At 37.1% G+C, this 12,044-nt stretch overlaps 1 protein-coding gene across 21 annotated transcripts in view; it reads right to left on the bottom strand.

The window, feature by feature from the left end:
* DLG2 (discs large MAGUK scaffold protein 2) overlaps positions 1–12,044 on the bottom strand; it is a 2,196,962-nt gene that overhangs the window by 20,435 nt on the left and 2,164,483 nt on the right. For 12 of the 21 annotated variants that reach the window (XM_066248982.1, XM_066248991.1, XM_066249020.1 and 9 more), the window contains 2 exons: positions 9,870–9,969; positions 5,485–5,526 (listed from right to left, as the gene is read on the bottom strand). In XM_066248982.1, coding sequence (XP_066105079.1) covers positions 5,485–5,526; positions 9,870–9,969 — 142 coding nt within the window. Of the gene's footprint in view, positions 1–5,484; positions 5,527–8,995; positions 9,042–9,869; positions 9,970–12,044 lie in introns of all 21 variants that reach the window. The other 9 variants (XM_066249001.1, XM_066249039.1, XM_066249085.1 and 6 more) reach the window with 2 other exon arrangements.

Here is a 12,044-nt window from a genome sequence, read left to right as displayed (position 1 = left end):
GATTTTAGTGGTAGAACACAAGATGAGCAATGAGGCCAAAGGTAGATTCTACTTTGTGTTTCTGTGTACTTTCACTTTGGAAAGTGTGGTTTTCTTTAAATGAATATAACACGTTATGTACCCATAGAAATCTCTTTCCAAAGGCCTTGCAAGTCATTCTGATGGCACATTCTAAAAGCAAACCTTAAATAAGATATTTGATGTCAGTATCTATAATTTCTGATTCAGAAAACTAGGTCAAAGCAACATAGCTTTGATGAAATTTGTTGGACAGTTCTGTAGTTCTCTGTTTATCCATTGCTTTTTTGGTTTACTTCTAACTTACACAAGGCACTGGTTCTTGTTCAGAGCAGTGGTAACACCCCTTATATCAAGGCCCGTCCCAGTTCTAATGACCCTGTGATAATCAGGTACTATGTAAGGAAGTCTGCAAGGGAGCTATGGCTGGTATCACACAATACCTGTGAATTCAGCACCTTAAACCAATGTTCACTTTCATGTTCAAGAATGAAAAGCCCTGTGGGTAACGGAAAGGAGACTGAGAAGGGGAGGAAAAGAAGTCACAGCAGTGAAGGAAGTGTGTGTGGCACTTTCTGGGTCATGAAGAGGTTTCCTATCCATTGGCTTCTATTTTTCACAGCCATTTATTTTGAGGTAGCTGCTCTGATGATAACCCATTTTACAGATGAAGAAGCTGAGGTTCAGAGATCATAAAGGGGCTTGTTTTCTCAGATAGTAAGTAGTAGAGTCAAGCTTTAAAACCACATCCTTTTTGACTCTTTGTAGAGTAGATGACACTGTCTCAAAAAGGCAAGAGACATAGAACTCTCTGTGGGGGCTGGGATATAGGGGCAGACCTTACAAGCGAGCAAAGGATGGGTGGCAGCAATAGGAGCTGAACTGGTTCAGAGTCACTGAGTCACCTGTAAACATTAACTCTTAAAAACACTGCCGTGTTATCTCCATAAGTAGTTTTTCTAACTTCTTGTTCAGGAGGCGTTGGCACTTGAAAATAACAGCTGAATGACCAGGCGGTGGCGTAGTGGATAGAGTGTCGGACTGGGACATGGAAAATAACAGCTGAAGATAAGGTACCAGCTGTCACTTTTTTTTTTTTTTTTTTTTTGCAGCTGCATGGCTGAGAGGCGCAGGGTAGCAGCACAACTGTAGGACATTTAGCGGAGGCCTTTGTATGTCTCCATGAAACACCTAGGTTTGGGAACTGGACACAAGTCACAACAGGAGGGATTCAGAGTAAGGTCTTGAAATGCCCTCACCATGGGAAGAGCAAGTTGAGGTTCTTCGGGAATTTTTGAAAACTAAAAATGAGAGGAGGGAAGTGAAGACCAGTGGCAGTACATTTAATGTTCTAAATTTAGTGCTTAGTGCCTGCATTTGATGATTGTTAAGAATAAATTAGGTTCTTAGAGCCATAGAATGTTAGTCTTAAGAAAGGGTTTGAAGTTCATGTGGTTCGTAGATGGTGAGTATGTAGCACATTCCGTCACTCCCCCATCCCAAGTCCTTTACAGGCATCACAAGCAGGTCACTGCCTACATTACGGCTGAGCCTTAAGTTCACTCTTCGGGCAAATACTACCCATTGGTCAGAGTTGGAACTGATCAAAATCTACTTGCCATATCTGTTTTCATTAGACACGGGAGAAAACTGAGGTTCAAAGACACTGAGTGGTTTCTCCGAGATCACAGTGAATCTCCATGGGTTGTCCAGAAGATTAAATCAGTTAATATATATATATATTAATATATATATATTATATATATATAACCTTAACAGCAGGCTTCAAACATGGTTTGTGCTATATAAATGTTACTGCTTGTGTTAACCTGATAGGAGGAGGGATGGTTGAAATGTACCAGGTAAAACGTGAAGAGGAGGCCTGGATTACAAACTATAGGGAAGAGTGGAAATGTATGGCATTCAGTCTTAAAATGTACTGGTTGGTCTGCAGTGCCACTATATCTGTAAGCTATGCCGCCTCTTGGAGCATCAGTTTCCTCATCTGTAAAATGAAGTATTACTACAGGAAGTAGCTCATAGTTTTGCTGCAGAAATCTAATGAGAAAACTAGATATGATAAAAATTGCTTTATGAAGCCTAAAGAATTAGAGGAAATAATAAGGGCAATACTTGAGGAGTAAAGAAAAGAGGTAGAATGAGGGCATCATTTTGATTGATTCCAGGGAAAAGTCTTGGGTCTCCTCATCCGCCCCTCAGATTCACTCAGATCATCTCTTTAAGATTCTAGTTTTGAAAATCCTACTTTGCTGATGAGCACCAATGGGTTAGAAGGATTGTCATGAGCTCCCCCATATCCATAATAACATAAAGAGCTTTACTGAGCTTTGAGGAAAGTGGGTCTTCAGCTGTAGAGATTCACAAAGTCTCCATTATACCTACTGATCTTTATTGCATCCCAATGCATGGGCAATTAAAAGCTAAGCTACAAAACCCCCACCAATACAAGCCAACACTGTGCTTTGTTGACTGAGAAAAATCTGAAATTAGCCCATAATTAAGATTGTTTTGAGGTAGCATTTTGCATAATTAGATAATATATAATATATATGGTAATTAACTACATTTTGGCTAGTACTCAGTATAGTTGGACTTAAAAAAATTTTTATGCTATAATGATTGAGATTGTGCAGCAAAGCTATGAGCTATTAGAATTTAGTGTGTGTGTGTGTGTGTACCTGTCTCAGAAATATATGAGGCTTTCAAGTAAAGTTGTTACAACATGAAACAACTTTCTAGGATGCAGTGAATGGTGCCCTCTGGAGTTGTGAAACACACAGTAACTTGGCTCTTTGTTTCTAATCACAGACCACTTTTAAAGGCCATTTTGTCCCTAGAGTAGACATGGAATGATTCTAAGGGTAAAATATAACACCTAAACACCAGTGAAAAAAGGGTCTTTTTTGTTTTCATTTACTCTATTTACAAAACATGAAGGAGTCATAATTACAGCAAAAGCCAGGAATTCAATAGAAAGTGCAGCCTATTTTGATTTCAAAATGGCACTTTCTGGAACTGTGTCTGTCCTAAGCCTTTGTGCCTTTTTTTTCATGCCACTGCCCTTCCCGGAAGGTTTCCGTCTAGCTGGCAAGCACCTCGTCTTTCCAAAGTTCAGCTCAAAGTCCACTTCCTTTTTGAAATCATCTCTGAAGCTCCCACTATTCCTGGGCTAGACTTTTATCCTAGAAACTGATACACTTTGTGCATTTTTTACTTATTGCTCTCTCTCTTTCCCACCATATGTGTGCTGAGTTCCAGAGTTAGTTGAGGTTCATATTGGGTCTCACGGTGAAGAGAGCATGACATCTAGTAGATGCTGAATAACTAAATGAATATTTCTCATGTCTCCATTCTGGAGAAAGAAATATCATTGACCCCTCTAAGCTATGACAAAGGCTTTCTGTATGTTTGTTTGCTTGTACAGAAAGGAATATGAGAGGAATTTTGTAACCTCAGATGAGACCCAAACCAGTATAATTATTAGAATCCACATTTGTCTGGTAATATCATAGATTCCAGTTTCAATTCTCCTCTCTTCCCATAGATAATTTAAGCTGTTTCCAAGCATTTTCTTTATTCACTCAGTTAACATTTATGCACACTTACTATTTGAGAGTGAAAAGAATTATTTGATGTCATCTTGGAGCATTACTTCCAAAACTTTTCAAGCAACTATAAGCTTTGGCCTCATTTTTATAACTTAGTGATTCTAGGAAGAACATTCCCACCTCTAAAAGAGGAAAGAGGAGCCCCTAATATACTCCAGAAAACATTTCCAGAGGAAAAGGCAGTTCTTGTATATACTTCCCTAAAAAGGATAAAAAAACAACAACAAGGTGTGATACTTCTTCTTTTAATACTTGTGTCTACAAGATGGAAGGACAACACTTAAATTGAAAACTGAACATCAAAGGAAGTAGGGCCATGAAACCTGACAAGTTATACATTTTTTTTTTAATACTAAATCGAGAGTACCTCAGGAGTCAGGAGGAAAACATTTAGTAGCTTCTTGGTCTAGATTCTTTGTTTTAAATCAAATGGGGGGGGGGGGACAAATGTGTCTTCAAGTTTGGATAGTTGTAAAATTATAAGAATAGAAAGAATGTGAAAATGTTAAGGACTAAATTGAGGACAAGAATCCTTTGAGTCCTTCATTCATAAGCTTTGTCATTCTGCTGAGGAAGAAAATTAGGTGGTTCTAAAACTTGATGGATCAAGGGTATCTCATCACAATATTTTTTGTTTTATTCTGTGGCAGTTTCATCTTCTTCCTCTGGCCCCCACTTCTCTCTGCCATGTCTCCCCTTTTTTGGCTTTTTTATATTTGCCACCAATCTGATTCTCCAAGGCCTTTCTCAAAATCCAAAGGAAATTGGTCACATTCCAAGAACACTGTGTGGCACTCCATCTCAAAAAAGGCATGGTTTTGTAAAGTACCATGCTGTAATAAAAAAACAAAAACAAAGCAGAACCAAAACTATTCTAGTTTTCAATTAATACAATATGTAAGGGGGAAAAGTCCAACCAATTTCTTCCTTCGTAGCTGTGGATCATACGTATTGGGTGATCTAATACAGTTTTCTAATATCCTTGGCAACTGCTTTTTGAGTGATCCATTTCAGTAAGGAGTACAAACAAATATTATAGGAATTTAAAATAAATCCCAGTTAATAATATATACCTACGTTAGTCACCCCAAACCAGTAAGTAGATGATAAGAAACCACAAGAATGGATCAAAAGGAGGTGCTTGGTGAATATTCTTATACAGTAAGCAAATGGCTTGAGGTGACCAAATACCAGAAATCATTTTTAAGTAGTTACCTACCTTTTCAGTTAAGCTTTCTGATCCAAGATTTGTTCACTTAAAAAAAAAATGTAAGTTCCTTCAACATCAAAAGATGAAACTTTTTCATCACTTCCCAACCATCAAAAATATAAATTTAGATATATCATAGTATCTACCTTAAATATTAATCAAGGAGAGAAGAGATATAAAAGGTTCATGCTTAATTTAAAAGGAACACCATAATTTATAGATTTCTCTTATAAAGGGGAGCCAGGAGTAGAAGGAAAAAGGCAAAATTAAAAGGAAAAAAAACCCAAGACTTTTCAACCCCCCTACAAAGAGTTGAAATTATTTGGGGAAGGGGGGGCAGAATGTCATAAACCACCACCTCCACCCGCTCTGGTGAATTGCCTTGTAGACCAGTCAACTGAGGTTGGAACTGCTTGTATAAATCACATACATCCATTGATGCCTTACTGTCTTGTATCTTTCCACATTAAATGATGATTTCATTTCAAGCCATTTGCTTTGGATGATGATGATGATAAAGGGCAGCATTTGGAAAAACAACAGCAAAAATCTGAAATGACCACCACATGCAATGGGGCATTTGCAAAAAAAGAAAAAAAAGAACCACAAACCAAAGCAATAACTTACGGTAGCTACTTTCACTATCGCTGGCATTAGAAGAAACATGTTCTGCAAGAACAGCACAGCAAATTAAAGAGATACCAAGCATTGGCAAGCGGCCAGAACTTAAAGGCATACACTCATGCAACGCTACTAGAAACGTGAGCCAAAGGCCAGTAAAAGGCTGCAGAGAAGGCTGCATTAACAAAGCGCAGATAAAACAGATGAAAACTTTATCTCCATGTTACAGGAAACTATTACTTGATTGTCTTGTTTTTTTAGGAAAGTGTCTTTAATTACACAAAAATGTGTCATGTCAATCTAAGCACTTTTCCTTTTATAAATACTTTGGCCCATTCCTGTATGTCTGATTTTCCAGGTTTGTGTGGCTCAGGTCAATGTGTGTGTCAGGTCAATGTATACATTCAGGGGCTCCTAAACTGGCAGTTTGTTTTTTTTTTTTGTATTTTTCTTAAGTTGGAAACCAGGAGGCAGCCAGACAGACTCCTGCATGCACCCGACCGGGATCCACCTGGCCGGGATCCACCAGGCATGCCCACCAGGGGGCGATGCTCTGCCCCTCTGGGGCATCGCTCTGTTGCATCCAGAGCCATTCTAGCGCCTGAGGCAGAGGCCACAGAGCCATCCTCAGCGCCCGGGCCATCTTTGCTCCAATGGAGCCTCGGCTGCGGGAGGAGAAGAGAGAGACAGAGAAGAAGGAGAGGGGGAGGGGTGGAGAAGCAGATGGGCGCTTCTCCTGTGTGCCCTGGCCGAGAATCGAACCTGGGACTCCTGCACGCCAGGCCGACATTCTACCACTGAGCCAACCGGCCAGGGCAAAACTGACAGTTTTTAATCCAGGCTTTTTGTTTATCTAGTTTAGCCTTTAGGGATTTTGCAGGGCTATTGCATTTCAAATTGCCAGTTGATCCTTGGAATCCCTTGAATTTTATTTCTATTTGAATACTTCCTAAACTAGTTCTCAGGATGAGGAGGGATTTCTGGGGATCTTCCCGCTTCAATGAGTGAACAGAAATTCTTAGAAGAAGAAATGAGTCACTGAAAAATATGTCATGAATTAGTTCAGCATTTCCTTGTTTTATTTTAGGATTCTTCTTTGGATAGCTATTAGGTTCTGGGAGAATGAAACAGGCAGGAGAGAAATGATCTGATACCAAGTAGGTCCTGGCATGAAGTATGTTTTTAACTCATGTTGAAGGACTTGCTTGTACAGTGGTATTTCTTTTTTTTTCCAAACTAAAAATACAATTTGGCTCAGATAACAGAGATGTATATGCAAGAATTAGAGCTTTTATTTCTGAAATCATATCCTTTTACATGTGTTATATATTAAATTATAGGAGGTAAATTCATCAACTTATTGATTTCTTTACATATCAGGTTAATAAAATGAAGAATATATGACTATTTTTAGCTTCTTTAAAAGTGACAACTATTGCACATTTTTAGAGAAAGGAGAATATATTATAGATTCTTGCCAATTGAATAGATTAGTTTTCCTTAGCTTTACTGAAAAATAAAATTGTAATGCCTTTAAAGTATACAACATAATATTTTGAAACATGTATAAACATTGTAAAAGGATTCCTAAAATTGAGTTATTTATCACATCCAGGATGGTTTAGTTTGAGCATTAAACTAATGAAAACCAGAATGTGGGCTAAATTCACAGAAATCATTTCTTTTCGTATTGGTGTATGACCAGAATTGCATTGCTAATTGAGGCACACGTTTTACAGGTACAAAGGGGCGCTAGGGAAAGAAGTGTGGATGAATCAATGCAAATTTGTTTTCTGTAACTGAAAAATATTAAAGGCATATGCCCAACAATGGTGTTTCTTAATGTATATGATTATGTTATGTACTTTGAATTGGGAATGCCAGGTTTTTTTGTTTGCTTTTGATTTTTACTTCTAAAATAATTTAGAATAAACTGTGCTGTCGATGTAGAAATTTAGGACCATGCAGTGTTTTATTTAACAATCTCTCTTAACATCAAAATACTGTATAACAGAACTTTTGTAGGTAAAAAGAAATAAAAAATATGTTGCAGTTAAAGTTCAAATTATGGCTAACAATAGAATTAATTGGCAAATAATTTTACCTAGTAAAATGTGTCCACTTTTTAAAAAAACTAAGAAAACACTTTCCCATTCTAGATTTAAAAGGGCATCACTCACTTTTTTTTGACACTCTGATAGCAACTACTTTTTAGTGATGTTCATTTATTAGCAAGAATGCTTCCCTCTCCCCCCTCAACTGAAAATTTAGAAACTCTCTCTGATAGTAATTGATGGTATCCAGATAATGTTAAAATCAACATTTGACCTTTAGTCACTAATTCAAGAAAAAATTTCATGACCTGTTATAATATAGACTCAAAGATAAAGTTTTCATCTTTAAGGAGATCAGTAGTTACTCTTGATTGGATTTTGTTTTATATATAAATATATATATATATCTATGCAGCTAAAAAAATGTCCCAAGTAACAATTTGAAGGATGAAGTGTGTCATTATGCAGGCTTATAGAAACAGCTCTTGAAAATAAAGTTCAGCTCAATGCTATTTTGTTTCATACAAATGAAATGAACAGCTTCTAAAAATATTGCCCATCACTGTTAAATTAAAACAAAACAAAACAAACAGAAATTGAACATGTGATACAATTTCAAAAGACATAAAACTCTCTTCTTATTTCACTGTTGCCTACACAGTGGAGTTAGTATTAAAGAAAGAAATATCACAGGATAGTATATTAATACACAGGATTATTTTTTATTGCTTAATGTAATGAGACACAGACTAAAGGTATTACTAACTAGAAGACTTAAAGGTTTAATATATTTCATTTTCCACTATAAAATGAAGACCTGATTATGTAATGCAGCTAACACATCACTAACAGAACAACATATTAACACATATCTAAAACTTTATCATACAAACGTTTCAAGCAGGACCACTGCAAGTCAGAAAAAAAATCAATCAAGGTTAATAACAAAGAATTAGTCATGGAAGATTAAATAACTTAATATTTACATTTTGAGAATGCATGTTCCTTTTGACCATAAAATAGCTCCTTTACTATAGCAAAGTACAATTCAATTATGAGGTTAGGCAAGGTCTGGGTGACAAGGCAGAAAAAAGGACATTTCTGCTTTCCTGCTCTAGAACATTTAGTCCTTCAACATGGCTTCTTGCTCTCTGGGAGGTAGTAGGCTGCAGAGCAAGTGATGCCACAGTTGGCATCAGGACCATGTTGGTCATATCACACGGTCAGGAAGGGAAGGTGTGAATCGCAACAGAAGTTACAGTGCCTGACACACTTGGCTTTTAAAGGCTGACATGCAGAACAAAACAGTTGAAAATTACTTTGTAGGAGCATTCACAGCTAGGTAACAAATAAAACTCGTATCTTGTGCATGCTAGGAGTGGAAAGCCCTCAAGAAAAGGAACAAAAGCCAAACTCAAAAGAAGGGAAAAGAAAAGTTACAGTGACCATTCCTGGGAACTTACTCAGAGTCTTTGTTCCATAACCGTCGTCACCTAATCCGGGGATGTCCTGCATGGAAGTCCCCAGAGAGAGCAATGAGAGAGGAAGAACAGCCACGGAAGAGGAAGGAAGAAGTCAGTGGAGTTGAAATGGATACTACCATGACAGACCATGTTGCCTAAGCAATCTGGATCTTTCTTATTTTAAAACTTTCACCCCAGACTCCTTGGGCTGAGACTGAAGAATCTGTCAAGTAGCTCGAAAGGTTTAAGCAAAAGATTGTTACCAAAAAAAAAAAAGAAAGAAAAAGATTCAGCAGATGCCATTTTTGCCCATTGTCCACATTGCAACAGAAACAAACTGCTTAGAGCAATGATCCACTCCATGGTTTCATGACCAATTCTTAGATCAAGTATCCACCAATACAAGCTCACTGCTCCATAAGAGTTTAGTGTTTGTTGGAAGTGAAAGAGTGAAAAAACGCTAGTTATCAATATAGGAAATTTAATTACTTCCAATTAGTGAGCATTCCAAAAAAATGGATGTGGCAATGGAATCCAAAATTTCTGTCCAGAATAGAGTTCGTCTCAAGCCCTAGAGAGTCTCATGATAGAAAAGGCCAACCAGACCTGTTCTGGTCACAGATAGATATTCTTTGGAAGCGAAGTCCCAGCTTCCTCAACTCCCTCTCCAATGCATTCTGCAAAGAAGAGCCACACCAAGGGAAGGATCCAGACTGCAGCCAAACACTGGTCACAGTAGTAAGCCCTGACCTGCCTGCCTGCTGTGTTTGTTTGCCTAGGCGTGTGGCGTGGGAAGCCTACGTCATGCGTGTTGCCCATGAAGGAGTTTTTTCTCTCGTGTTGTGTGTGCCATTCTCTTTGAGAATCTACTTACGTTCAGGATCACTGGTTTCCTGCTCACTCTGCTCCTTGTTCTTGTAGAATGGGAATTTTCGTGAAAAGATGAAGCTCTTTTTACGCTTGTCATTGAATGACTGTGAAGGAGAAAAGGCATGGGGCAAAAACAGGGGACGTCTAATTGTTGTCACACTCATGCTGACAAAACAACTAGTTTGTAAAAGCAGAGAGAGCTGTAGTGACGCAAGTGGGTAGTCTAAAGAGGTGCCAGGAGGTCCTTAAAGGCAGATTTTATTTTCAAGAAGTGTAAATTCTGCATGATGACACCTTGGAAAGATTGTATTCTAATTAAAAAACTGGTTGTAGAGAAATGCTGATGGACAAAAAAAGAGTATTAAATTGGAAGCAGAAGACCTAGAGTCTTTGTCTGGCTCTGTGACTTGCTAGTTCATCACCTTAGACAGGTAACTGAATTTCTCTGAATCTCAGTATCTTCTTCATCTACGTAATGAGGATAATGATAGAAAATTTGTAAGTTGTGAGATTCATGTAAGGCAGTAGAAATGTGAAGTGCTATACAAATGTTACCTTTATCATCATTATTGTCATTAGGTGGAAAGATTTTACTATGACACGAGACACATCGGTGTCTAGATGTCTTTTTAGATAACTTGAGTTTGAGTTATTTTAATTTAGATTTAATTAAAACCACACAGAAAGTGTGTAGATTTATGATATATGGTAATTATATTCATTTCACACTGATAAATAATTAGAGTATAACATTTTCATTCATAAGTGATTTTAACAATAGCTAAACTCCAAACATTCATTTGTAGATGGGGGGCGGTAGAGGGCAGAGGCACAGAAAAGATGAGTTTCTTGCCAATGTCAACGAGCTAGCTGGTGGTACAGTCAACCAAAATTTGTTAAAATTGTTAAAGAGGTATTAACATGATATTCACTTAAGCAAGGGAGATATAATGGCTACTTATTTATATTCTGACATAATAAAAAAATCACGGAAGAAGGACAGTCCTTAAAAATGTAAACAACTCTATTAGCTTAAATGAGGCTGGATTTAAAGTAATACATATACAGTATACACAATATAATACATATTAGAACTTATTCATTCAAGTGAATGTCGGATGCTTGCCTAGAAGAGTCCCTAATTTTTTTTCATTTATTCTCATTATTGCTGTTACATAAATGCTATCTGGGGTTCTTCTTTGGGAAATGTGTTCACAGACATTTTATAAGCTATAGATCATACAAGTCTTAGTAATTTCATGATTATTTATAATTTAAAAGTATGTTTCACCAGCTCGATTGCCATACTTATTTGACTAAATTGGCTCAGAGGGTCATTCTCCAAGGAACAAGATATGGTGCCACATAGATACTGCAATGCCTGTAATAGATTCTGAAGGTAGTTCGACAAGGGTGATTCTCCCTTCCAAGTACTAACCAGGCCCGACCCTGCTTAGCTTCCGAGATCAGATGAGATCGAGTGCGTTCAGGGTGGTATGGCCGTAGATGACAAGAGTTATTCTAAAACAGTTTTATCAATGGCACCTGGTAGGAATAATTAATTTAGAACCAGCAAAGTGACTGCTTGAAAGCACTTGTTTATATGTATGTATTTTGGCCTTGTGGCCTGAGTCAGTTATGGGCTCTTATGGATTTGAAGTTGAAAAAATGGTGTAAATAACTTATTTTCTTTGTATATTCATGCACTTCTATATCAACATCCATTCTGGTCATCATGTTCATTTAGGAAGCATTATAATACTAAAATGTTGGTATTGCCATTTACTGATTCATTACTTTTTTAGTTACTAGAAACTTTCATCAAAGTTGGGGGGCTTAATTTTATGTATAATTAAGAAGGCTTTAAAAAAACATTAAATCAAATATTTAATAATTTTTGAAGTTAAGGAACATATTTTATACTTAATATTAAAGAAGTAGAAATATATTCTCAGGGGGTAAAAGAGGTATCAATTCAGAACCTGTTATTCTGTGGACAGCACTTAGCTCAATATAGTTTTATCATAATTTATAATTGAGAACTGGTGTCCAAAGACAAGGTTGGGAACTCCCCCCTGATTTTTCCAGTTAAAAAATGGTAAGTTCTTAAGGGAACATTAAATATTCTTGCATCACTCCAGTTTCATGCCACTTTTACATTTCAAGCATATTTAAACTT

The sequence above is a fragment of the Saccopteryx bilineata genome, chromosome 1 (assembly GCF_036850765.1).
Source record: "Saccopteryx bilineata isolate mSacBil1 chromosome 1, mSacBil1_pri_phased_curated, whole genome shotgun sequence".
Taxonomy (NCBI): Eukaryota; Metazoa; Chordata; class Mammalia; order Chiroptera; family Emballonuridae; genus Saccopteryx; species Saccopteryx bilineata.
The sequence above is the reverse complement of the archived record's forward strand: the minus strand, read 5'-3'. Positions and strand labels throughout refer to the sequence as shown.